Source organism: Colletotrichum jinshuiense, chromosome 5 (genome assembly GCF_051148585.1).
Source record: "Colletotrichum jinshuiense chromosome 5, complete sequence".
Classification (NCBI taxonomy): domain Eukaryota; kingdom Fungi; phylum Ascomycota; class Sordariomycetes; order Glomerellales; family Glomerellaceae; genus Colletotrichum; species Colletotrichum jinshuiense.
Genome location: NC_139312.1, coordinates 1,612,754 through 1,638,561, shown reverse-complemented (window position 1 = coordinate 1,638,561; position 25,808 = coordinate 1,612,754). Strand labels below are relative to the sequence as shown.

At 57.1% G+C, this 25,808-nt stretch overlaps 7 protein-coding genes across 7 annotated transcripts; 1 reads left to right on the top strand and 6 right to left on the bottom strand.

Moving 5' to 3' along the window:
• Window positions 1-1,021: 1,021 nt before the first annotated feature.
• Window positions 1,022-4,534, bottom strand: EsH8_V_000424 (uncharacterized protein; the record flags this gene model as incomplete). The annotated part of the gene is made up of 1 exon (XM_083272940.1): window positions 1,022-4,534. The coding sequence occupies one exon, from the start codon at window positions 4,532-4,534 to the stop codon at window positions 1,022-1,024; it is 3,513 nt and encodes a 1,170-aa protein (XP_083125655.1).
• A 1,650-nt stretch (window positions 4,535-6,184) lies between these two features.
• EsH8_V_000423 (SCP2 sterol-binding domain-containing protein) lies at window positions 6,185-6,686 on the bottom strand (the record flags this gene model as incomplete). Its single annotated transcript, XM_083272939.1, has 3 exons — window positions 6,185-6,348; window positions 6,408-6,608; window positions 6,671-6,686. 3 exons carry the CDS (start codon window positions 6,684-6,686, stop codon window positions 6,185-6,187), a joined length of 381 nt encoding a protein of 126 aa, XP_083125654.1.
• Window positions 6,687-7,974: 1,288 nt separating this feature from the next.
• Window positions 7,975-10,587, bottom strand: EsH8_V_000422 (glycoside hydrolase family 55 protein; the record flags this gene model as incomplete). The annotated part of the gene is made up of 5 exons (XM_083272938.1): window positions 7,975-8,365; window positions 8,432-8,990; window positions 9,054-9,756; window positions 9,845-10,257; window positions 10,314-10,587. The coding sequence occupies 5 exons, from the start codon at window positions 10,585-10,587 to the stop codon at window positions 7,975-7,977; spliced, it is 2,340 nt and encodes a 779-aa protein (XP_083125653.1).
• A 2,404-nt stretch (window positions 10,588-12,991) lies between these two features.
• Window positions 12,992-14,104, bottom strand: EsH8_V_000421 (uncharacterized protein; the record flags this gene model as incomplete). The annotated part of the gene is made up of 2 exons (XM_083272937.1): window positions 12,992-13,046; window positions 13,125-14,104. 2 exons carry the CDS (start codon window positions 14,102-14,104, stop codon window positions 12,992-12,994), a joined length of 1,035 nt encoding a protein of 344 aa, XP_083125652.1.
• A 1,414-nt stretch (window positions 14,105-15,518) lies between these two features.
• EsH8_V_000420 (dienelactone hydrolase family protein) lies at window positions 15,519-16,556 on the bottom strand (the record flags this gene model as incomplete). The annotated part of the gene is made up of 2 exons (XM_083272936.1): window positions 15,519-16,198; window positions 16,295-16,556. The coding sequence occupies 2 exons, from the start codon at window positions 16,554-16,556 to the stop codon at window positions 15,519-15,521; spliced, it is 942 nt and encodes a 313-aa protein (XP_083125651.1).
• A 913-nt stretch (window positions 16,557-17,469) lies between these two features.
• On the top strand, window positions 17,470-18,283 carry EsH8_V_000419 (L-methionine (R)-S-oxide reductase; the record flags this gene model as incomplete). The annotated part of the gene is made up of 3 exons (XM_083272935.1): window positions 17,470-17,472; window positions 17,560-17,664; window positions 17,975-18,283. 3 exons carry the CDS (start codon window positions 17,470-17,472, stop codon window positions 18,281-18,283), a joined length of 417 nt encoding a protein of 138 aa, XP_083125650.1.
• A 660-nt stretch (window positions 18,284-18,943) lies between these two features.
• EsH8_V_000418 (spermidine synthase) lies at window positions 18,944-21,015 on the bottom strand (the record flags this gene model as incomplete). Its single annotated transcript, XM_083272934.1, has 5 exons — window positions 18,944-19,221; window positions 19,614-19,851; window positions 19,910-20,202; window positions 20,262-20,297; window positions 20,985-21,015. 5 exons carry the CDS (start codon window positions 21,013-21,015, stop codon window positions 18,944-18,946), a joined length of 876 nt encoding a protein of 291 aa, XP_083125649.1.
• Between the last annotated feature and the right edge of the window lie 4,793 nt (window positions 21,016-25,808).

The window sequence follows — 25,808 nt, the reverse complement described above, 5'->3', positions numbered from 1 at the left end:
GCCATGCAAGACACTTTGATGAAGAACATGCAGTGGACTCCCTCCGATCCGCTAACCTGAGCCCCTTGCCCGTCTGTGAGTGAGTGTAGGAAAAATCTCGGCCATGGTCAAGCCCACCAACCACCCAAGTCCCCCCGACACGGCATCCTCTGACGCTCTCGGCCACCGTAGAACGTATTTGCATCCCCCGCAGCCAGCGTCCCCTTTTTGCCCCTTTGGAAGCGCGTCTGCAGGTGCGTACATGCGAGGAGACACGACGCCGACGAGCCACGGAAAAGGCGGGGGGGGCTTCTTCGGAGTTGAGCACGGTCGTTCTCCCTTGGGCATCATGGTAGGTAGACACACGGACGGATACACGCACGTATGGACGGACACACGGATACACATACGTATACGCATACGTATGCCCAGATACGCATACACACACGCGCGCGCGCGTATATACATACATACATACATACATACATATATATATAGACAAAATCTCCCACTTACAGTCATGTTCAAGGCTGGTTGGCCTGACCGGAGCCACAGTGGTTCTACAAACAGGCCGCCATTCTCAGTAATCAGCGCACACAGAGGATGATTCACTCGGGAAGGAGGGTATTCGAAGTCAACCCGAGGGGAAACGTGTATGAAGTCAAGTACAAGTTCCTTGATAATGTACTACAATTGCCTATCCTCCCACAATACTCTTCTACAGCTGTACTTTTTTGGTGATCCACCTTAGCATCGTCCTAAATCCTCCGCACAGAAGAGCGCACCTTGAATGCGCCTTCGCCTCCAGGCCAGCGAGAAGCCCGCCGGGAGGAAAAAAGAATGGCAAAGGTCGAATAAGAGCAATTCCCAACGCCAACCCAAAAGAGCAATGCTATGCCTTACCTTTCTTCGCTACACGAGCCCGCTTGTCTCTCCATCTAGTATAAACCCGGGCCAGAAAAAAAAGCCAAAAGGGGGAATTAATCGTCCAAAGAAAAACTGGTCCATGGTTCCATCATCTTTCATGCGTGTTGATCATCCCTCATTTGGCGTTGGCCGACTTGTGAGACTCCAATGCGCCTGCAAGCGCCTTGGCCAAGTCCTCGTTCTTGACCTGCACCATCCAAGTCTCGATGCCGTTGCCAGTCTCGTTGGAAGTCATGAGCCTGACGTATTTCTTGTCCGCCTTGTAGGTCTCGCCCGGAAGGACGGTCCTGTTGAGCACAACATGGCCACGAGGCTCGGCGCGCAGAAGCATACGGACCGCGCCGGTGGTCTTGTGCTGAAGGAGCCGGAAAGGGCCGACGCCCTTGGTGGACCACGGGCTCTTGTTCTTGGGCCGGTCATCGCCGCTGTCCTTGTCCTCCTCGGATCCGGGATGGATAAACTTCATCACCTTGGCACGGACATCGTGCAAGACAGTCTCGTCTTCCTCGCCGGGGCCACCATCGGTGAGTTTGATCTGCTCGTGAGGCTTGCCATCGGCATCGTCGCCCTCGCCACCGGCCGCCGATGCGGCGGTCTTCTCCGGCTCGGGTGTTCCAGTGGCAGGAGTGGTGGCCAAGCTAGACGCACCTCCGAAGTTGAAAGGCGAGTTCGTTCCAGTGGTAGAAGCACCGGCCGGGGGCTGCAAGTTACCAAACATGCCGGAAGCAGGCTGCGCGGGTTTGGCGCCAAAGAGACTGCTCGTAGGCGCCGAGGTTGCTGCTCCGAAAAGCGGCTTTTGAGAGGCAGGCGCAGGGGCATTGGCAGATCCATTCGAGGCACCAAAAGCAAATGTGGGAGTCGGTGCAGCAGGCTGAGCAGGAGCACCACCGCCGAACTGGAAGGAGGTGTTGCTGGACGGCGCGGCCGATGATGATCCACCGCCACCGAATTGGAACGGCGAAGAGCCGTTTGAAGGAGCAGCGGAACCGCCTGAGAAATTGAACATGCCGCCGGATGATGGAGCTGGTGCAGGGTCCGAGCCACCACCATTGTTGGATGCAAAGGGGTTGTTGAAACTCTGGCCGCCGCCAGCGCTGAATGTGAAAGATGAACCGCCGCCGCCGCCACCACCACCAAAGCTTGGAGGCGCGCTAGAGCCTCCGTTTGCTTGGGGTGTAGAGGTAGAGCCTCCGAATGGGTTAGCGGGGGCTGCACTCTGAGATCCTCCAAAGTTGAACATGCCGCCCGAAGGCGCTGAGGAAGACGGGGCGTTAAACTGCGTCGCAGGCGGCCCGTCATGCTTCATAGGGCTGCCGCCGAAAGGCGAATTAGCGACAGGGGCGACGTCTGGCTTTTGACTGCCAAAGAGCGGGTTGGGTTCCGCCGGCTTGCTAGCACCGAAGCTGAAGACGGGTGCCGCAGCTGGGGCGGGAGCAGCCTCGGGTGCCTTGTTACCGAAAAGAGTATTCGACTGGAAGGGACCGTTGTTGCTCGAAGTGCTTGCGCCGAACAGGGGCTTAGCCGGTTCGGCCGCAGGGGCCGCTGGAGTTCCTTGGGGCGTGTTACCACCGAAGAGCGTCGAAGATTGCATAACGGAGCCCGCAGGCTTATCCTGAGACCCGAACAGGTTGGAAGTCGGGGCCGAAGGCTTGGATTCTTCCACCTTGGGAGCGGAAGCACCGAACGCAAAAGTCGGGGCAGCAGCTGGCTTGGAAGCCGCGGCGTCCTTCTTGGGCTCACTTGATACCTTCGGCTGGAATCCGGAAGAACCAAAACCACCGAAGGGCGACTTGGCAGGAGGCTGAGAGCTGTTCTCCTTGTCGGACTCCGACCCCTTGTCCTCCTCGGGGGCGGAACGTTTCTCGGCCTTGGGCTTCTCGTCCTGCTTGGGAGCGCCGAACAGGTTGGATGCAGGCGCAGCAGGCTTAGCACCAAACAAGGAGCTGGAACCATTGGTAGATGCGCCAAAAAGGCCGTTGCCAGCCGGGGCGCTGGCATTGAATTTGATCGGGCTATTGGGGTTCCAGGTGGCGTTGACGGGAGCCGGAGCAGGTGCCTTGTCCGAGGCGGAAGGCCCCTTGTCAGCAGCCGGCGTCGGCTCGGCAGAGTCCGCACGAAGGGGCTGGCCGCCGTTTCCTTTACTGACGCGGTCGAACAGGCTCCTGCCAGGTGTTGTTTCTCTGGCATCGGACGAGGTGCTGGAGGGACCAGTCGCGACGCCACTGGAGAATAGGGGCTTCTTAGCGCCAAAGAGGTTAGAAGCCGGCTGGGCCAACGGCGTTTCGGCACCACCACTAGCGGCAACGCTGGGCTCGTAGCTCTGCTGCCCGGCTTCCTGTGTCTCCGCCTCTTCCTCGGAAGAGGTCTCGCTTTCACCGTCTGCCTCCACACCGCTGTTCTTCGCGGAGCTGGCATCGGAAAGATACCCAAAGATGTTGGATGCCTGAGGAGCCTTGAGGTTTTCGAATACAGAGCGAGCGGGGGCGCCGTTGGCACCCTTGGGCGGGCCGGCGGCGGCAAAGGGGTTGGGCTTGGGCTCCGCGGCCTTTGGTGCTGCCTTGGGAGTGGATGAGGGGCCTTGGTTATTGGCAATTCTCTCAAACATATTCTTGGTTGCCGAGGGCGTCGAAGTCGGCTTCTGCAACTTGCTGGGCTGGTTCTCGTCCGCCTCGTCACTCACAGTGGCATTCCTCTTGTTCTTGATCGAGACCGGTGTAGCAACCGGCTCTTGATCCTCCTCCCTGTCCACAACACGTCTCTTGTTCTTGTTGGCCGATGCGGCCGAAAGTGCTGCGTCCTTGGGAGTCAACTGCTCTTCGGCCTTGCGCTTGGAGCGGGTAGTCTGCCTCGAAGGGCTGGCGTCGGCCGTTTCCTCCTCAGGCTCGGGCAGCCCATGGGCGGACCTCCACTTCTTCAGCACCTCCTCTGAAGGCTTAACATTCTTGAACTCGTAAAGGCCATATCTCAGCATGATCAGGCTCCGACTCTTTTCGAACTCTTTGGCGAAGTTCATGATGTTAAGCTTCCAGTCCTTCTTGGCAAAGATCTCGTTGGCAGCGTACTTGAGGCGGCGGAGATCCAGAACACAGAAGAGCTGGCGTCGCTGCAAGTCATCGTACTCGGAAGGGACCAAGTGGCCGAGATACTGATCGGCATACACTGTGCCCTGCGCTTCAAGCTCGGGGGGGATGTCTCGCGCGAGCGCTTCGCCCGTGAGTTCGGGCGGTGGAGAGGGAATGCGCATCTGGAAGAGGTCGGCCGATGTCGACTTGGCCGACAAGCCTCGGGGGGTGGCTTGAGCGATCGTCTCGCGGTAGACCTTCTGCGAAGCGGGAGTCGCGCCAGGCGCGAAAACCTTCTTGACGGCGCTCGAAGACAAGCTCGGGGCGAAGGGGGTGACGGCCGGGCTCGCGCTGATGGAGGAGGAGCGGAATAGGTTGTGAGCAGTAGAAATGGTACTTGTGTTAAGGTTGCTCGAGGGTATCGGGTCGCGGTTAAGAACCCTCTGGGATGGAGCAGTTTGGGGGGTGCCCAGTCGCTTATTCGGGTTCAAAGGCGAAGCTTGGTAGCTACGGTTGGCGAACTTGAGCGACGGGCGCGCCCGCGGAGTGCTGTTTCTATGATCCATGATGATGAACAATGACGGGGGATTCGGGTTCGGGATTAGAATTAGCTGTTGGAGATGGCGAAGGCGTCAGTCGAGTCGGCCTTGGATGGAGAGTCGCGTCTCGATTCACGAAGGATTCGCAGACAAAGCAACCAACGAGGGGAGGAAAGCAGGCGCTACAGCGGGATGCGGCTGCGAATGGGGGATGCGAGCAGCCAAAAATATTCGAAGGACAAGGAGATGTCGACAACGACAGAAGGCGATAGCGCAGCGATCAGGATGCTGATGCTGGATGGCGCATCAAGGACGCCTGGAGTCTGGCTTGAGGGACCACACGAAGATTTTGGCTGGGTGTTTTTTTTGGTGTGGCACGTCCGGGTGACGGGTGACGGGGCCAGCTATGAAAAAAAGCAGGCCACAGGGGGTGCGAGCAGGATGTGGGTCATGAAGCAGACCCACTCTTCTGCCATCACCTAGCCATAGGCAACCGCCGTTCAATTGGCTGCAAGTGTGCGACAGCACCAGACGCGCCTGGCAGGTTTTCGGCGCTTCGATTTTTCCCAGAGCTTTCCCCGGTCGTGCCTTCCCCTTCGCCTCCGGCTCCAGCGCAAATGGCAATAGGTAGTCGCCGGGTTGGTTGTGTGGTGCGGTACGTACATCTTCGACTCCGTACTGTCGCACAGCTTCCACGCAATCCATTGGAGGGCTTGTTGGTCCGGCCTTTTCTCAACTCATCATACCATTTTCGACCAAGCGTGCTGAGTCAGCGGTCACCACCTCCGTCAGATGTAGCGCAGTGCGACACACGCTCTCAACCTGGCTGCACTCCTGATCCCTTTGCATGTGCACCGAGAGACATGTATGGCTGATGCGGCTGCGAGACTGAAACCAGGGGAGCATACCTACACCCATCCGCACTGCTGCCTTCCTCCAGAGGCTTTTCTTTACGTCCCATGTAACAGGCTGCCCCTGCCCCGAGTCTTCAGCCGGGCCCCTTGAGTGAGAGTGCATGTCGTGCAAGTTCGAGACTATTTGCCCGTCCATTGAGCGACGACCGTCGAGTGTCCAAAGTGTGTACTTGGTGGCCTCGTGTGATGTCATTACAACCCGGATTATCCACGCGAGTTGGCGGCACCGGTTCACCAGGCATGATTGGATCCCCTGACTCGGGCCGGCAACAATCGCAAATTCCATCATCTCAGCTCCAGCACCGTCCCGAATGCGGTGGAATTGACGGAAGCACGTGTTTCTTGAGACGCATTCCGGGCATCCGGTTATGGATTGGATGCGCCGGGATACATTCCGGGGATTGTCGACCGACCGCCCTCCGCCATCCGTGGAAGCAAGCGCTTCGGAGTTTCGAGGTTGGCAATTTACTTGACACTCGGAAGTGCATCAGCACCTGTCACATGCTTTTGGCGGACCGGTTCGCAAGACCGTCCACCAGGCGCATGGACAAGCACAAGTGGCATTTAAAAAAATAAAAAAAAGAAGATCGGTAGTGCTTCGATCACTCCTTGGTCAACAAATACTTTTAACTGATCATATTCTCGTTTCCTACGGCAGCGCTACGCTATGGCGCGCATCCGGGTTCCAGCACCAGCTTGCTAGCCCAACTGGTAGGTTATGGTACAGGGTATTACCGACAACACAATATCCACCGCAGCTTGATTACAACTTGGCCTTGGACTGGGCCTTCTTCAGGATAGGTTCCATCTTGGTGGCCTTCATAACGTCGCCCTTGATCTTAAGCTTGCCGGACATGAAGAGCTTCTGAGCGTTGGCCTTGCCCTGAACCAGGTTGCCAAAGTCGGAGTCGGACAGGGACAATGTGACTGCGACCAAGAAGTCAGAAGATGGCCGAGAACAGGATTGTGTCGTGGGGGAAACATACCGGTGGGCTTGTTGCCAAGACCCTTGGCGACCTCGCCCTTCTCCTTGAGGTCGATGTGCCAGCTGTCGGTCTCACCGGCAGCGTTCTTCAGATTGAAGGCAAAGATGGCATTGCCCTGCTTGATGGCGTCCTTGCGGTCGGGCTCGCTGGATTTCAGAGCATCGTTGATGGCGTCGAAAGCGGCCGAGGAGGGGAACTTGTCTGGGGAACATTACAGTCAGCTTCAAACATGGAGGTAGAGATTGCGAGGTGCGCGCGCGTACCGTTGGTGAGACCCATGGTGGCTAGAGGATGTGGATTTGGTGGTGATTGGAGTTGATATAATGATAATGGGTCGACTTGGAGGATCGCGAAAAGATTACCGAAACGCGGGGATGGCCGGATAGTTTAAGTACTGCGAGGTGACAACGGTAAGCCGTGCGTCGGAGGTTGGGGCCGTCGGACGGAGCAATAAAGAAGAGCTGCTGAATGACGCTCGGTGTCGCATGGCATGTGAACCTCGGCGGTTTGGTACGGCGTCATGTGCGTCCGCGCGTGCCCCAGAAAGTGGAGCCCCACACCAACCTGAAGAACCCCAGCCATGGTTCATTGCACCGGAATGGGGGGACTGACCGATGCATTGGACCGCTGGAGAATCGCAGTGCAGCGCAAGCGGAGACCTGCCATTCACGGACGTGGGCATTGCGGTCATAGCCGAACCGAGCACAACCAAAGGAACGCTGCGGCGACGGCACAGGTTCTAGAACTTCTCCGTTCTGGAACGGGTATGAATTGCAGGCGGTGAACAGCCCACGGCAGCCCTCGATTTTGTTTTCTCTTTGACGTCTGCTTCCGAACTAAGAACGCCACAGCATGGCTCAGGTCTCAAGTGACGATGGCCCTTGGGACCCAGTGGACGCTGATCTCATTATTGTCATGGATCTGCCTCCCTTCACCACGAGCTCCTATCAAGCCGCCCGCGAACGACTCAGGATCCTCAGCCTAATTCTCTTTTGTTTCGCAGACGCCGAGGCATTAAAGAAGAGCGGGGGGTAAAGGGCGGAGATCTTCAACCCAGAAACGAACAAGACAAGTCAAATTAGGCTTTCCCGACTTTGCATCCCATTCACATTCGGAGGCAAACTTGAGACGACCAAACATGTGGGCGAATGGCATTCCGCATTCGCTTCATTCATGGTCCTCATGAGTTTCCACCGCACTCTTGCTCGCTGCCTCAGCCAATAGCAGCTAGATGTTCTGGATCTCGACAATCGTCCCATGGTTGGGAGGGAACGTTCAAACCTCTCCACCCGAATTGGGCAGCACTGACGAGTCCGAATGCGGCAAGGCATTCCACAAAGACATGAGACAAAGACAAAGAGCCTCGGCTGCATTAACAAAAGGAGTCGGAGAAGAAGTAACACCAGTTAATTGTTGTTTTGTTCCGACGGTTCGTCCGACAGCAATTCTGGGCCTTACTAGGCTACATCAACACGACCTTATTGTTTCCAGGACATGTAATCCCTGTCTAGAGCTCAGCGTCGGTCTCAAACACAGATCCATCGACGATGCACAACCAGTTGCCACTTCAAGCCGCAGAGTCCCTCAGATACGCGGCAACGACACCACCCCACGAGCCGGGATTGTCGCTGGCAACGACCTGCCAGACCACACCGCCCGTCTTATCATACAAAAGGTTAGAGCTGCTTTTCGAGCTCAAACCAAACCAGTACGTCGACTTGGCGCCGTCTGCAAATGCCTGGTTGGTCATGCAGTTTCCCCCCGTGTTCTCACACTGGGGGTTCTGCCACCCGTTGTCGTTCATCTTGTTGAAGAACACCCACAGCGCCGATCCGTGGATGATCACCTTGGAGCTGCCCGTCATGTAGTGACCCCACCCGCGGAAGCATCGATCGTTGTTGCTCTGGCCCTGAGCCGCACAGTTGCTAAAGTCCGGGTCGCCATAAGCCGATTTAACGCTGGTCAGGTTAGCACCCGCGCCGGTCTCAGACGAAGCGTGGATAGGGGATGCGGGCTTTACTTACGACCATGGGGACGGCGCGCGTTGAGGCGTCCCCTCGCCCTGCCAGTACGCTGCTTCGGTCTGTTCCAGGCTGATGTACACATTCTGGGCGTTGTGAAGGTTATACTGATACGAGACACAATGCTCGAAGCTGGTTGCCACCAACCATGTGGGCTTAGTGCTTTCGATGAGGGCGCCTCTACCGACGGCTATGTTCTGCGCGCCGCCGCCATCGAGCGAGTGATCAGCCACCCAGCCCCAGACATTCTCCAGGTATGCCGATGCCGTGGATGTCACATGCAACAGCGCGAAGGCAGCCTTGCAAGAGGCGGGATCCGGGCTGGCGCAGTTGGTGTTGGTGAGCGAGTGCTTGGTGCCGCCGACGCGGAAGACACTGCTCCAGATACCGACGTCTCCGGGCTTAGACCCGGCCATGTTTACCTGCACAAGGGTTGCGCCCTGAAGGACATCGGCCACCTCCACGGTAATATCGGTGATTTGAGCAATGCCAGTCTCACCGGGGTTACCGACCTTGAGAATCGGTTGAGGGTCATCAGGATTCCACCATTTCGATCCGATACCTGGCAGGGTCAGCGGGTTGTCCTGTAAAAGCAGGACTCGAGTTCAAATATCTGCCGACTTACCGTTGAAGATGCTGAGTGTCTCGCCAATCAACCGCGTGCCAGGAGGCACGTAGATGGTCTCCTGGGTGAGGTAGATTCCCTGGGGAACAAAAATGATCTTGCAGCCCTTGTACTTTTGCAGGATTGCGTTGATGTTCGGTCCATCATTATGGACGTTGTCGCCGTACACAGGGTACTGCGGGTCGCCCTTTAAGCTGACGAACTGATCCAGGGCATACTTCTCATACTGAGGCAGCGGTGCGGTGAAGTACTTGTCCCCAGACAAGAGCCCGGCCGGCCGATTAATCGAGCTTGTCGTGCCGCTCTGCCAGTTGTTCGAGTTCAAATACCCCATGACCCACGTCTGGCCTGCTGGCACCGACCCTGAGCGCAGCGTCGAGCCGTCGCTCGATGACTTGACGACGGCGGTGGAATCGGCGGCTTGGAAGTTGTCGATGATGAGCGAATTCGCGCCGTTGCCCGTCACGGCGTTGTTGACGGCGGCGTTGCAGGCCTGGACCTTGGAGTCGACGAGCGAGACAACGCCCACTTCGTTACCGCTCATGTCGATGCCGAAGTTGCAGTTCATAAAGGTCGCGCCCTGCACGACGGCGACGAAGACGTGGTCTATCTTGATGCCGACGCTGCAGCCGTTGAAGCTGAGGTTCTTGAACTGGTACTGCTGACCTCTCAACCTGATGCCAATGGCGCCTCCCTCAAATTGCTAATTGGTGCAGTGCCTCGTCAGTTCGCTGTTTTTCTCTCAAGACACTACGCATCCTCTGCGTGTAACCAGGGCAGGAGCAACTCACACTGTCGCTGATCAAAATGCCAGAACCACCCTCGTTCATGGTGATACCGATGTGGCTCGAGTAGTTGGGCATGCGGATCTTGACATTCGTCAGGGAGCAGCCCTGCGAGACGGACCAGTCCATGCCGACGGCCTGCACGCCCGTGCCGATCTCGGTCGTGTCGATGACGATGTTGCGCACCGCCATGTAAAAGTTCTTGGTTGCCGACCCGTCGCCCTGGTGCGAGTCGTAGCCGTTGATGACGGGCTGGCTGCCCAGCGCCGGGTCGGCGATGAGAACAGGCGGGTTGAGGGGGTCGCCGACCAAGAACGTCGTCACGAGCATCTGAATCGGCTTCTTGATGCGGTAGCGGCCCGGCGGGATGTAAACGTACGCCGGCCGGGTGGTGACGGTGTTGCCTGTCCGGCTCCATGCTGTGGAGTAGTGTTAGCTGCCAATCCCACAATCGGGTTTTGCGGCTGTGACGTACCTTCGATGGCGAAGTTGAAGAAATCGGACGAGTCCTGGACACCGGTGTTGTCGGCGCCGTACTGCACCACCGTCCGGTAGTACTGGAAGGTGGAGTCCGTGCTCGTCGGCGCCGTGCCGTTGTGCCCGATGGCCGCGCGCCACCAGGTCTGCGGGCTGCTCTCGACGGGCCCGGAGCAGGTTTGCCGGGACTCCAGGATAGCTGAGTTCCCTACATCATGCGGATGGGCGAGCGCGCCGACGCCGAGAAGCGACAAGAGAGCAAGCAGCTTCATGATGGCTTCCAGTCCTCTTGCACAGGAAAATTAGCAGCTCCTAAACTGCCTTGGGGTCCCTGACAAGCCATTTCCACCGGGGCGAGCATTACCAAAGTATTTATAACTACAGCCGTTGAGGGTCTTGCTTCTGCTCATCGTCATCGAACGGCATTGCTTCCAAGCCCAAGCTATCTTGCCGGCTATCTGGAACGTAGTTACTCCAGAAAACTCAACCCCCCTGGATAGCTTCCTGCAAGTGTATGAATAATCGCCATCTCCCTCCGTGGCAAGGATATTGGACACACCAGAGAGGCTACTATGAACGCGTGCAGAGCTAGTTTGTATGCCCCACACCGAGAATGAGCGGGTTCATGTCTTGGGCTGATGTGAGATTTATAAATTGTACCCTTGGTCTTGGTATTGGGTTATCATGTGTTCTCTTGGCTTTGTCTGGCCTGACTGTACTTGAGACGGGAAATGGGCACAGGGTATCGGACGCAGGTTTTCTTCTTCATCAAAGGCGACTCTCTAGGCACCTAGATTTCGGGGCATGAAGAGGTTACATGGTGCCATGTGCGCGCTGCCGGGATTCGCTGCTAGCGGAGCTGAACTGGATTGGCCTGCACCTACTTAGTTAGGTAAGACTCGGTGTGGGAGATTCTATTTTAAGTCTGCGGGAATGCAGGAACCCAGTTGAGGGTTTTTTTCCCTTTACCGTGGGAACGGAAGTTGTGGTGGGGTCATCATAGTTAAACCGAGTCTTGTGATATTGATTTCAATCGGGCCCGTCCCATCGCAGGTATAGCTAGCTCGGCGGGAAGAAGGACGATCTTGGGTCGCACCGAAGCTTGGCCGCTGTTATATCCTGCTGACGCATCTCTTCGAACCATTCCAAAAAGAGCTTACAATATTGCTTGTTGCAGTCTGCGCGGAGCCAATGAGGGCAGTCTGCTCGTTTGTGCTGACCGCGCTATTGACTTCGATCGGAACATCACAACTTGGGACGCTGCCAAGGGGAACGCATGGAGCCCTTCAGTCGTGACATTTTTATTTCCCACTCATTGTTCCCCAGGAGAGATTACAAGGTGTTTACTTCTTTAGGTTTTTTTTAGCAGGCCACCCATGATGAAATCCAGCACACCGCAATTTTGTTTTCCTGTTCGCTCCACTTGCGACTTCAGCCGTCGGCCCGTGGGTATGGCGCTCTCCGCCCTCTGTTACCAGCAGCTCGGCCGTTTCTTTCCTCTGCTGCTTTCAACATCGCAAAGGGAGGGCCCCGGCAGTCCTATCGTTTCCTGCTGCGAAGAGCATCGGACGACACCGTAGGCTCGGCTTTGCCGACAACCCACCAATGTCCAAAACGCAATGATTCAAGCTTCGGGGAATAAAAGATGCTATTAGCTCCAGGTCATCCAGCTCATGTTTTCACCAAACACTCATCTCTGGAAACTGCTCAGTGGATACGTCGTTCTAGGCAGGCAATGGGTGAGAGAAGAGATGCGGAAGTATGATGTCGGTTTCGATTTGTTGCCGAACTCTGGAATCGTCAAAGTGGTAGGTATCGCCTGGCTTTCCAGACATTACTGATGGCGCGAGAGGTGTTCTTCTTGTCTACCGAATGCTTCCACTCGACCTGTCAGATTCATGAAGACCTCGGGGTCAGGCCTCGACTGCTATATTCGCACGACCTTTGGAATACTCTAACACGGCCCCAGAATTCCCACAAGTTTATTTGATATAAGCCTGTGGCTGACCAATCGCGTGGCGGATATTACGAGACTGAGAGACAACGCTACATATCTTTTGACAATCTCATTTTGAAGCCGACTTTTGAAATGAACGAAAATCGTGATGATAGTTGGAAGGCTCATAACTTGGTAGCTGATTTTCATAATACAAGCTAGGCGCCCAGCGCAGCCTGCTTACGTTCTCATTGGACCGTGGTGGGACGATGTCGTTCGCCGGCCGTTGACTGCCCACAATGAATCCGTTAGTATATTTTGCAAAGGTTATGTCTGAGGCCCGTCACGTAGTGTAAGAGTGAAACTCCTTTTATGTGGAATGACCTCTACTTTGCGTCGAGTTACGGTTCGTCAATGCTTACCGCATCGACTTAATGATGGCTGTAACCACCGCTTGCACCGGACAATTGTCACGCGGCCAATATGACGAGTAAAAGATCATGACGTTTGTTTCTTGCTGTCCGGAATGGAGTTGTTCTATATGCAACCATGCCACTGCCTTTTACCGAGCCCCTGCCATATGCTTTTTTGGTGCCCATCCCATCTACTCATACCGCGGCGAAATACAGTCGTACACATGCCTGGTGCTTGCCTTGACGCAAGGCCCAACAAAGGAATGCCGGAAATTGTTGCCGTCCGCCAGGCGAAGATATTATACAAGTTGGGTGGTCTGCTCACAATCAGAGATGCCACTGGGGGAGGGCGAAGTCTCGGTTCTTTGGCCAGTTCTCGGTCCTAGTGAGGGGCGTTCAGTTAGCATCCAGACATATTCAACCAATAAAAAGAGTCTGGGAAGGGAGGGGAGCTTCTTACCTCGTCGTCAACAGGACCGTCAGACGCTTCCTCCTCTCGTCGCTCTCCTCCGCATCAGTCAGGCGGAGCCACTCGTCGAGCAGCCGTCTCAACTCCTTGTCTTCGCGACCAGCGCAATCGATCCCGCGCTCCGTACACGCGATCCGCACCTCCTGCTCCTCCAGCCCAGCGGCCCCGCCGTCGCGCGCCAACAGCTTGTCGTCGCCCTCCAAGAACGCCATCCGCAGCCGGCCCTTGGTGGCCCACATGCCCGGCGGCATGAAGCCGATCTTGTCCCACATCATCCCCGGCAGATGCAGGCTGCGCAGCACATGCTTCTTCGCGGCGGCGCCCGCGGCGGCGGCCAGCACGCCCTGCGGCGCGGCCCTCTCGAAGTCGAGGAACGACTTGTGGCGGCGCTCCTCGGCCTGCGCGAAGCCGGCGGAGATCTGGCGCGGCAGGCGGCAGGTGTAGGGCACGACGCCGTCGACGAAGATGACGATGAGCGGGGTGAATTCCCCGCAGACCAGCAGGACGAGGCCGAAGAGCGGCACGCGGAGTATGTCGTGGCGCACGCGCCAGAGCAGGACCCAGTCGGCGCGCGAGAAGCCCTTGGGGATGATGCCCGGGGCGAAGACGGAGGGCGCGCGGAAGCCGTCGACGGAGGCGCTCTTGGAGGCGACGATTTCCTTCAGCTCGCGCCGGTTGGAGAACACGGCCTTGAGGCCCGTCTTGTAAAACTTGATGTAAGCCTTGCCCGTCTCGAAGAGGTGGCCGATCATGGAGGAGTCGGGCTTGCGCTCGGGGAGGGCGAGGGCCGCCGGGCGGGTCGAGGCGGGAGGGTTGAGTTTGGGGCTCGGGGCGGGCGGCGAGGGAGAGGCGGGTTCGGGTGTGAGGGAGCTCGCGAGGCGGCGGTACGGGGTGGCCGTTCGCGCGATCGAGGAGAGGAGAAAGGGCGATTGGATGGAGCTACGGCAAAGGAGCGTAGACGGAGCGCGCATTGCGCGCAGCGTCGTGCTGTGGCTCATCGCATGGGTGGGTTTCCGGTTCTGGCTGGGAGAGAGTGGGAGCGAGGGTCGTGAACGAGGTCGCGGGCGGATGCTCGGGCAATGAGCGTGTCCAAAAAGATTGGTTTTAATTAAATAATGTACAATTGGTTTCGTCACTGATTACCCATCATTTTCTTATCGCTTATCGGGCGTAGTCCCTGCATCGGCCCCACTCTGGGAACCCATCCGCCGCGTCGGATCCGGGAACAAGCCGCTCGCACCGAAACAAGCTTTGCTGTTCCCCCTTGGCGTTGGATTTCACTTTTGGCCACTGGATAACGTTGACATTGGTTCTTAAGATAGTCGCTGCTATAGGCAGTCCAGAATAAACGGATGGCTGCTTAGGTTCCATGTCTCAAATAGACTTTGAACTAAATTCTAGTGATTTCATGACTCATTGGCGTGTGATGACTGAGCGAGCACGTTGGACTTTTGAAGGGTTATTCTTCTTCAACGAAGACACCTCTGAAAGAAACATCGTATCTGCTATTGGTAGCCAATCTTGTGGCAGAGCGAACAATGCAATGGCCATGTTCGGAGGAGTCGGTTTCGTACCTACATGCCTATGGAATGAGCACTTCACAACCTGCAATTGTGCAACGACAACAAAATATACAAACCCGGGATCAAATGAATTTGTTCATATTTGAAAGGACAAGCTTCTCGTGCAAAGTCCAAGCCAGTTATTGGACAGATGCGTTGGTTGGATGGTTACATTGGGGTGGCGGCATACGACTAAGCCGATCCACCACATCGACCGATTGGAGGACCGCTTGCCCCATACTTAATGCACCTTTGCGCCATTTCCTTCACACCGAGCAAGGCCTAGCCTTGAATCTCCCCTTGGTGTAGTTGGTTCATCACGTTCGACTGTAATGGTTTATCCCTTGTCATCGAAAGGTCTCTAGTTCGATTCTGGAAGGGGAGAAATTCTTTTTTGCTTTTTTGACTTGTTCTTTGCTTGGTTTGTTAGTTTCTGACTGCTAGCACGATGCAAATGTCACATCGACTTGCATTCCAGTTGTCTTTCGCAATTGTCTCTCTTTCCAACACCTGGTTTGGCCAAGCATACCAGGTGTGTAGTTTTTGAACTCTTTCGCAACTCCTGCGTGCATGGTCTCAGTAGCACTTTCCCCAGTTACCAGTCAATTCAATGTCCAGCATTCCAAGCTCATGGCAATAGTTGTACTCCATATGTCATATAACTCGTTTGCTTGATTATATTCAATTTTGACCTTGCAAGTCCACCATTGATCCGCTATTTTCTTGAACCAGTTCTCGTTCTTTTCGATTGAAGATGGATGCAAAATCAATCTGGTCCTCTTTCTCAATCCCCCGGTTCATCGGCTAGTCCTCCATTGATCGCTTACGCCTCGGCGCCCTGCCCAAACCATCTCCGAAACCAGCCCACGGCCTGGTCCTCCGCGCTCATGCCAAAATCCGCCTGCCTCTGGTCGTTCGGGTCCCCACGGACGGCGAACCCGTGCTTGGCGCCGGGGTACTCGACAATCTCGCAGTTCCCCTTGGCGCCCAGCACGTCCTTCGCCTGCGCCATCCTCGCCCGCGGCATCATCATGTCGTCGTCCCCGTTGGCCACGCTCAGCGGCAGGACGACCTTTTCCAGGTCCCCGGGGAGGCTGAGGAAGCTCGGGTGCGCCGTGAACCCGCAGTCGACGAGCTGCTGGCCGCCGAAGGGGCCGGCGGCGGCCTGGGCCAGCTGCACGGCGAATTTCCCGCCCCAGCAGAAGCCCGCGACGCCGATCTTCAGCTCCTTCTCGGCGGCCGCGGCCGCGTCCCCCTCGCCGGCGGACGAGGAAGAGGTCGACGGCCGGGGCAGCGGGGCAGGCGGCGCGACGCGGAGGGCGCGGAGGTAGTCCGCGATGCGCGGCAGGACGACGCTGGAGCGGGTTGCGATGACGAGGGGGATGAAGTAGCGGAGGAGCGTGGCCACGAAGACGGGGCCGATGACGAAGTACTTGTACCACCACGACTGCTCGCGCTGTAGCCTGTCGGCGAGGGCGAGGGAGGACTCTGGTAGGGCGTAGCCTTTTTTATTTTGCGTCCTGCGTCAGCACGGCCGTCCATCGTCCATCGTCCATCGTTCTTCAACGCATCTCTCCCCAAACCCCCGTTTTTACTCACCGTTCATGAGCTCGGGGAGCAGCACCACCGCGGGGATGCGCTTCGCATACGCATCCGCCAGCGCGCGCGTGTTGCGCAGCGTCCACCCGAGCGCGTCCGGGAGGATGACGACGACGCCGGCGGGCTCGCGGCCCGGCTCCGGGCGCGCGACGTACGTCGGCAGGCCGTTGACCGTCTCCTCGACGCCCTGCGGCTCGACGTCGCCGCGGAGCGTGCCCTTGAAGCAGTCGGCGCAGAAGCGGGGTGCCTGTGACGAGGCCATATCGCGAAACAGGTAAAAAGGTAAACCAAACTGCCTGTCACGCTCGGTTGTAGAAGCCGTTTCTCTTCTGTTTTTTCGATTTTGTGAACGGGGTGTTCTGGGGCGCTCAGCGAGGGAACAGAGAGCAGGATTGTCCTACTTGGGAGTGTTGCGACGGCGGGAAGACTATGGTATTGTAGATGACATGTTTGACATGTGAGATGAGATGCTGCCGTCCACGCCGGGGTCGAGGTCCTTGTGCTCCCAGCCCCCCCGAAGAGAGGTGCAACGCGGGGTTGCCACGAAATCATGACGGCAGTCTGCATCTCGTACTTGTTGCACCACCGCTGGGGTAAAAAAACAACGAGAAGCGGTTTCTTCCGGCACCTCGAGTCCGTCACTGACCTCACCAAGCCCACGGCTTTTGGGTGCTGCATGGCGCGGGCGACCTGCGCACCACGGGCACTGCGCAACAACGGAGACGGGGATCACTCCGGGTAGGAGGAGTCCAGTGTGGGCGTCATGAACTGGCGATTAGCTGTTCCCACTGTTCCAAGGGCCCGGAACGCATTGCGGTCCCCACCGAGTGCCGCCGGTGCCGTCATCCCAACTTAGGGCCGGGAAAAAGAAGCACCAAGAAAAAAAAAAAAAGCACATGCTGACAAAACCAAAACCCTCCGACGAGATGGGGGGGCAGGACCCGCTCACCGAGGTGTGCTTCACCGAAGGTCTGACGTGATTGGGCTAGAGGATTTCAAACACACATTTTCGGCCTTCTCTCCACCCAGCAGCAGTCTGGCGTGTGTGTAGCATCCCAATTCACCTAAACTCACGAGAGCATCGTTTTTTTGGCACGTAATTCTCAAACCGCGCCCTTTTCATTTTTCTTCCTTCTGTTCGGTCCTCCCCGGATTTCAACCAACCTGCCGACACAATGGTCTGTCCCTCTCATCCCCGGACCTCAAATTTATGAGCCCTACCTGGCCCTGTCGGTGTGATGTGCTGACGAGGGTGAGTGACTCAGGTCCACGCCGACGCATCCAACTTCGCCAACGGCGTAACCAAGGAGCAAGCCTACGAGCAGGTCCTCCTCCAGGCGGAGGGGCTGCTCGACGGCCAAAGAAACTGGGTACGCTCATCTCCCAAACCCCCTTCCATTGCTTCTCACTCCCCTCTCTCCGAATCTCAATTCAACCTGCTCTTTCGAACACCGACTTACACCCCTCACAGGTCTGGTAAGACGCCTCTCACCAAAAAACGCCCCGTCTCTCTTGAAGTAGCCTCACATCTAACCCTCGGGGCCCCCCCTCCCCCCTTCCAAAAGCAACCTCTCAAATGTCGCCTCCCTCCTCTGGCACGCCTACCACTCCCTCCCCACGCCGTCCTCGAGCGTGAACTGGGCGGGCTTCTACGTCCTCGACCCGCTCGCCTCGCCGCAGAAGCCGTCCCTCATCCTGGGGCCCTTCCAGGGCAAGGTCGCCTGCCAGACGATCCCCTTCGGCCGCGGCGTCTGCGGCGCGGCCGCCGCCACGCGCGAGACCCAGCTCGTCCCGGACGTCGACGCCTTCCCCGGCCACATCGCCTGCGACGGCGACAGCAGGAGCGAGGTCGTCGTGCCCATCGTCGCCGGCGGCAGCCTCGTGGCCATCATCGACGTCGACTGCGCCGAGCCCGACGGCTTCGACGAGGTTGACCGGGTGTGGCTGGAGAAGCTCGCCGCGCTGCTGGCCAAGAGCTGCGACTGGTGAAGGACGGGGGGAATGGGGGGAAGAAAGAATGAGAAGGCGGACGAGAAATGAGCCGGTGCCCCTACCCTACCTAGGTTGTAGATCTTGGGGACGGGGCCTTCGGGAATGAAGATTTTATCGCGAACGCCGCTGGACGCCTCGTGCTCCCGGGAAAGGAAGGATGGAAGAGGCGTCAGGGGTTCACTTGGCAGGTCTGCATGACCTGTGGTGGATGGAGAAAGGCCAGCGCCCCGTTTCATCAACGGACGCGAAGTAAGATGAAGCAAAAGGCCCCCCTTCCCCTCGTCATCCCGCACGGGGGCTGTTGTTTGGTATTCAAACTCGGATACGGGGGCCCCAACAGGATCAGAATCAAATGACTCAATAGGAAAATTGTATTGAGCACGCTGGAGTCAACCTCCGCGTCTATGACTAAAACTTTTTTCTTCTTCTTCTCCATCTTCCAACATCTTCTGTCGTATTGGCGTAATATTTCGCCAAAGTCCCATACCATGATTCTATACCCTCCCTCCCCCCCCTTTCTCTGACCCCTCCGATGAAATGCCTCCCCTTCTAAACCCAACCCAGTTCATGAATCCGTTTTGCTTTTCTTTACTTTTCCTTTACTTCGTCGCGACCGAACGGCTGACGGCGGGGTACTCCCCTCCTCGCGCGCGGCGCTTACTGCAGAGCCTTCTTGGCGAAGTTGGGCAGGATGAAGGAAGCCTTGTGGATGTCGGAGTTGTAGTATCTGCACAGCTTCTCCTCCTCCTCGACGGACCACTTGCGGAGGGGCTCCTTGACGTTGCGGGTGGCGTCCTTGCAGCAGACCATGAAGCCGATCTGGCCGCTGGGGTAGGTGGGGATGGTGGTGTAGGCGTACTCGGCGACGGGGAAGATCTCCTTGCAGTCCTTCTTGAGCTTGGTGATGAGGGGCATGTGGAGCCACTGGTTCTCGGCTGTGCGGCTTTGTTAGCTAGTCCCGGCCTTGACGAGATGTGAGGTAGAGCACTCCTGATCGAAAAGAGAGGGGAACATGAGAGAGAGATGAAAGGAAGGGAGGAGAGGAAAAAGGGCCTTCCATGCGCTTAGTCTTGCCGACAAAGGAAAAAAAAAAGGAAGAAAAAGCGCATTCAGGTCCAAGGTCCAAACAACACCCGGTCTCACCGGCAGCCACTGGGAGCCGGGAGAATCTCATGGGGTAGAATCGAGGACAGGCCAAAGAAGAGGGAAGAAGAAGAAAAAAGCAGGCAAGTTGAGTGCCTGGGCGCTGTTTCTCTCTCTCTCTCTCTTTAACACCGAGACTTCCATGATTCCCCTGATAGTCTTTAAACATATCGGAACGTACAACCTTGGGTAGTGATGACACCGCCCTCCCTCAGGGCGTCGTGGAGGAGCTGGAAGTAGGGCTTCTGGAAGAGGGACTCGGCGGGGCCCTCGGGGTCGGAGGAGTCGGTGATGATGACGTCAAAGGTGTTCTTGTACTCCTCGAGGAACTTGAAGCCGTCGCCGACGTGGGTCTTGGACTTGGGGTGGTCGAAGCCGACGGCCATGTTGGGGAGGTACTGCTTGGAGAGGCGGATGACGGCCTGAGAAACCGTGTTAGTGGGGTGAGTCGGCGCGGCATGCCGCACGGGGAATAGTCACCTCGTCAATGTCGCAGAGGATGGCCTCCTCGACGCACTCGTGCTTGACGACCTCACGGAGGACACCACCGTCACCGCCGCCGATGACCAGGACCTTCTTGGGGTTGGGGTGAGAGTTCATGGCCAGATGAGTAATCATCTCCTGGTAGGAGAACTCATCACGCTCGGTGGCCTGGATGACGTTGTCCAGGACAAGGACCATGCCGTAGTCGGTGGACTCGAAGATGAGCACATCCTGGTACTGGCTCTTCTCGTGGTGGACGACCTTCTTGACCTTGAGGGTCATGGCCTGGCCTGTGGGCAGGTCGTCAGCAACGGGGATGTGTCACGGAGCTTGGGATAATGGTACTCACCAGGCCACATGTTGGAGATCTCACGGAACCAGCCATCTGTAGATTATTCGTGTGGTTAGCGCGGTGCTCCCGATTCATTCGTTTCATTCGTGTCATTAAAGCCCGTGACGAGTGCGTCCGTCCTCCCAGAGGCGCCCCGCTGCCGATGCCGAGAAGTGCATCCCGTATTCGGACAAGACATGAGCCGACAGGGGGTTTCGCGATGCCCAGATGCCACCTCACTAGAGGTGTCCAAAGGGCGATCTGCATACGGGGACGGCGTTTTCTCCTGAGCAATTGCTTAACCGAGAGTGGCACGAAGAGCAGAGCGTGCGCGCTCAGACGGTGGAGGAGCCAGGGCCGAGGGTTGGTTCCGGGGCCGGGAGGAGGCGGATAAGGCTACCCGTCAATAGTTGCGGGAGCATGTTGGCGATGGACCAGGTGCTGGCAGGGCCGAGAGCAGGCGGTGCGCCCGCCCGCCATTGGACAACGGCACGGACGAGACGAGGCTGCAGGACTAACAGGCCCGATGCGATATTCCCGGCGACGTTGGCGCAAAAAAGGCCCAAGGTGGTGAAGGGCGGGGAGATCACAACATCGTTCCGCCGGGGGCCCTGGGGGAAGGGGGGCGGACGACGGCAGAGTCGGGAGGACGAGCAGAGAGGCAAAGATACGAGAGAGAGAGAGACTTCCCTCCCCCCGTGTGTGAGGGATGGACGAGGAAGGGGGGTGGACCGCACGAACCTTGGATGGTAGGATGGGCAATTTCGCTCATTTTTGCTGGAGATGGGGGTTTGGCAGGGCTACTGTGTAGGTGGTGTAGATATCGACAGGTCAACAAAGGCGCAGGCAAACGGAACAGATGTCGCTGGTGCAGGCGCGATAGTTGGGAAGGGAGGGGTATTATATGACGGAGGGAAGCCAGGACGGAGTCTTGCGGTGGTGGGCGAGAATATCAAAATGTGCGTTGACGTCGTGTGTGTGTGTGTGTTTGTGTGTGTGCGGGCGTGCGCTGTTATCCCACCTATGCGGTGCGAATTGGGAGAGGGGAGCGGTGCTGTACGGTGCGGTGCGGTTTACGGGTGGGTGCCGGTGCGGGCAGGGCGAAAACCAGGAAGAAAATTTTTGTGGCTCCGGGGGTGGCCTCGTTTTGAGAGACGGGCCCCAGAATTGTGAGGCCATTGACTGGTCCGCCGGGCGTGTTTGGATGGGGGGTCTCCCCTCTCCGCGGGGCTTTTTCTTTATGTTTTCTCACTACCACCGCGTCCGGCCCGGCTGAGAGCAGAAGGAGACTTGGTACCTGACTCTGCAGCGTCTTATTTTTATTTTATTTTATTTTGCTGGATTCTCTTTTATCGCTCCCTACCTTAATTTAACCCGTCTACTGTGGTGTTACCCTTTGTTACGTACAGACAGGCATCCGTCTTATTACGCCAATGGCCACGGATACACCGCACCAACGGGCACCTGGTCACGGCACTGGGATTGACGAGAACAATCAACATTGACCCGGAGCTTAATTAGTGGCAATTCGTGGCTCCCCATCGCATCGTGACCGAAGCTGAGAGCAATGCCGTCTAGTGTGTGTGTATCCGTACGGCGGGCGGGTTTCTTCATGGGGACTTCCTCGGCCGTCGTCATACATACTGGGCCAAATGCCCGAGGCAAACAAAACCCTGAGGGAATTATTTCGCCCGTTGGGGAGAGAGAGAGTGTGTGAGAGAGAGCACACAGGGAGGAATGCGCCTCTTCTGCAGAAAACGTGGCGAGCCAGGATCTCCATATCAGAACCTTTTTTTTCCCCCCTTCCTTTTTGCCTTCCATTTTTTTTTCTTTCTTATTTTCCTTCTGTCGCTTCCCCCCCTCTGTTTTGCCTCGCCCTCTTCTCTCTCTCTTCACGTCAAACCCGAAAAATGTCCCCACAGCAGTCCCTGTCACTCTCCACTCTCCACTCCCCGGCAATCAACGGTCTCCATGTCTCGCTGTTGTCTCTGATGAGCAGAGCAAAGATCGCCTCTTTTGTCCGTCATCAGATGGGACGTCTCATTTGCTCTTGACAGCCTGCGAGGACCAGACGAGATGAGACGATATGGTGCTATCGGAACCCATGCTAGGTGGCCATCAGCCGGGCCAGGGCCATGTCCGACGTCCAATGGGCGGCCACACCAAAGTTTTCGGGCTTTAGTAGGGACCCGCCATACCTTGCCCAAACCACGTCGTTTCACCCCGGCTGCGATTCTTCATCAAACAAACAAACAATCAAAGCTGACCGACGACAACGACGCCTTGTTACTTACGTCGATCGATTCTGTGTGAATTGCCAACGTTTGCCTTGACCCGCCCCACTCCCGCTCTTTCTCTCTCTCTATTTCTTCTTTCTTCCGATGGTGTGGGGGCACGGGGGGTCGGTGCCGGGATAGTTGTCGCCGTTGCTGTTGCTGTTGCTATTTGTTGCTGCAGTTCGCTGAGTTAAACCCGTCGACCGAGCGAGCCCATCCGCACCTTACAAAGTACACTAGATTGGGGCCCAACAAACAACACGGCACATCCCTGCTTGCGCTCTGCTCTCCCGAGGTCTGTTTCCTCCCAGCTGCATCCTCCTGCATCTACGGGCGTGTGGTGCTCCCGCTGCCCATGCACGCACTAACATCCATACTTTGCCAACGTCGCAGCAGCATGCACGACATGCCAATCATCCACCGTCTCCAGCGAGCGGACTGGCACAGTACCCTCGCGTAGGCCCCCCCAAAATCCACAATGGCGATTCGAATTGAGACACAGCAGACCTGAGAGCTGTGCTATTGCAGCCTCATCGTCCGCCGGTCCGTCCTGGCCTGTAATGCAACTCCTCCGTTGCAGGGCGGGCCAGTGCTTCTCACCTGTTTTCTGACACGAACCACGCCACGAGTGGCCAAGGCCACAGCTATTGCCCATGCAGCTAGCTAGAGGAGGGGAGGGGGGATGCTGTCCTTGGAGCTGCCCACGCCCTTTGATCCGGGGGCGCAACAATCAGCCTGCCGTCGCTTCTAGCTGCCAGAATCCCCTCCGAAGGGTACGAAGACTTTGCGACTCGCAGGCGGCATGATCGGTAATGGCCGCCTCGCCCTCCTCCTGAAATATCGCTTGTTGCTGCTGCCCAAGGCCCCAAGGTTCAAAACAACAGTGCTTTTTCGTCTCGCATAGTCTGAGATGGCGTTTGGCATGGGCCCGCACAAATCTTTTGCATCTTTATTTTTATTTTTATTAGCGACATGAAGAGAGGGGAGGGGCACGGACAAACATGCTAGAAGCTTTGTCCCGCCCTCTAGTGACTTTTTCCTCAGCGGCAGCCCGATGCGGTGCCATGTGCCAACGCGGGAAACTTTGGAGTCGCGTTTTGAAGAACCAAAAACGTCGTTGCCGTAGGTTGTGACACGGAGCCCCAAAAGCTTACCTTGCAGCTCTTCCTTGCTCTGCCTCGCTTTCTTTTCTCTCATTTTTCTCTTCTCCCTTCTCCCACCGGCTGGTGGTGAAGGCTTCTTTTGCTCCGCGACCCCCTCCCTCGCCTCGCGGTTTCCGGTCGTCCATCATACCACTCCTTTGGGTCTAGGCCTGACATTAGACGAAGGTGAAGGCCATTCCCACCCGATTCCCGTGCCACCCGCTTGTTCAGCCACTCCGCTTGGTCGCCGCTTTTGCTGTCATCCATCCCCCCTCGGCGTCTCGGCCTCTCTAGCAGCCGCCCCTCTTCCTTCAGATTCGGATGGCACTGCACCGTTTTTGATCCATGCGTCCTGTTGAGCAGCCGCATCCGGCGGTGACCTCGCACACCACGTCGGTCCGCCTTTCATCGACAGAGCCGCCTGGCAGCGTGGCAGCCTTGGCGAGGCCATCCTGACACATCGCACTGCTCAGACTGAGAAGTGACAAAATGAAAACGAGAAGGGACTGGAAAGGACAGAGGGGGGAGAGAGAGGGACAGTATAATAATAACAATAGCAACAATAACCATACCGGTGATAAAACCCATCGAGTCGTGCAAGCCGTCACCTTCTGCTGCGCATGACCGCGAGTCGCATCCACATGCTGGCGCTAGCAATGGCCTCGTCTTCTTCTGTTCATGATAGGGTGATAGGGGCGTGGCCACGAGGCCCAAGCGACTGACAATTCAAGGTTCCGGGGGAGCGCCCGGCCACCAATGTCCAATGTCCATCGCGGCCGCCGTTGGGTTGAGGCTCTGGCGCCGAGGGTTGTTTTGGGGCCAGTCCTGAAAATCCCTGGACTGGTCATGACCAGGACGTCCCGTCCCCCGAGACCGATGCTCTCGCACTTTGCCTCATTAGAATTTGCCTCTTCACCATGCATCAGTAGGACATCTTCTTCAGCCAGCCGTCATGGCTCTGGGAAATGTGCGCAGATCTGGCGGCTTGCCGGAATGCCACGAATTGTGCAAGCCCCATCCAGAGGCCGCCCCCCTGGCGAAGTCAGCCAGGCACGATTCCCATCCCTGCCGCTGCCATGCCCATCGCGGCCAGGATGTAGTGGTGTATGTACCACACTACAAACGATGTATGGGGTGAGTGATCCTAGCGCTCTGGAGTGTTCGTTTCTGCGGGACTCTTTCCGTAGATGCTGCAGGTCCCCTTTAGCGGCCCGCAAAACCAGCGTTCATTTTCCTCTGCAATGCAGATCTGAATTAATGTTGGGGAGACATCAAGCAGATTGCGACTCGACCGAGCCGCGGCAGAGTCGTGCAGTGTCGTGACCGTTGCCGCCGCATGAATCAGGAGCCGACATGCCTCCCCCCCCCGACGGCGGATGCGTTCGGCCAGGGCCCCCGCTGTTCGAAACGAAAGGACGGGCGTCATGGTTGTGCTGTGCATGGAAGGCATTGCACAGGTGACAGAAGACATGTGTGGAGTCGAAAACGGAAACAACTTAGAAGAGCTGGGAGAGAGCTTTAGGGCAGACAAAGGAAGCTTATTTTCTGGTGGCTGCGGCGGCGACCTGCGCTACGTCTGGAAACGACCCAAGAGGCGTCATCAATTGGGGGGAGGCATTTCCGCAAGCAGACACCCGGGGACGGCTGCTGATGGCAAGGCGCGAGCTGGCCGTGGCTGTGGGTGCGGGTGCGCGCGCGAGAAGGCCTGAAGAGCACGGGGCGTTTCCGGAGCAGGGGCCCGATTGAGGGTTGCGTGGTGACGATCTTGTGTCACGCAGGGGTCCGCCGAGTTGGTTGGCGTGGCTCTGTCTCTTGAAAGAGCTAAAGTATGTATGGGATGGACGGCAAGATTGAAGGCACGACTGGAGTAACTTTGGTATCATGTTGGTCCTGTACTGGCATTGTCGTAACGTCCCCTAAGGCCGATATTATCTTGGGGTCGAAGGGGACAGGCCGCGGGTACGCCGCCATTGTCCGTTGATGGCGGAGGCTTTGTTATTTTATTTTCATATAGCATGTTTTGGGTTTAATGCACATCGAGATGAGCCGGAAGGTGGTAGGTCGAGGTACATGAGACAGCGTCTGGCGGGTTAGATTGGATGATTGGAGTTGGATGAATCAACTCAGCCATGTGCCCTCTCTCGGCC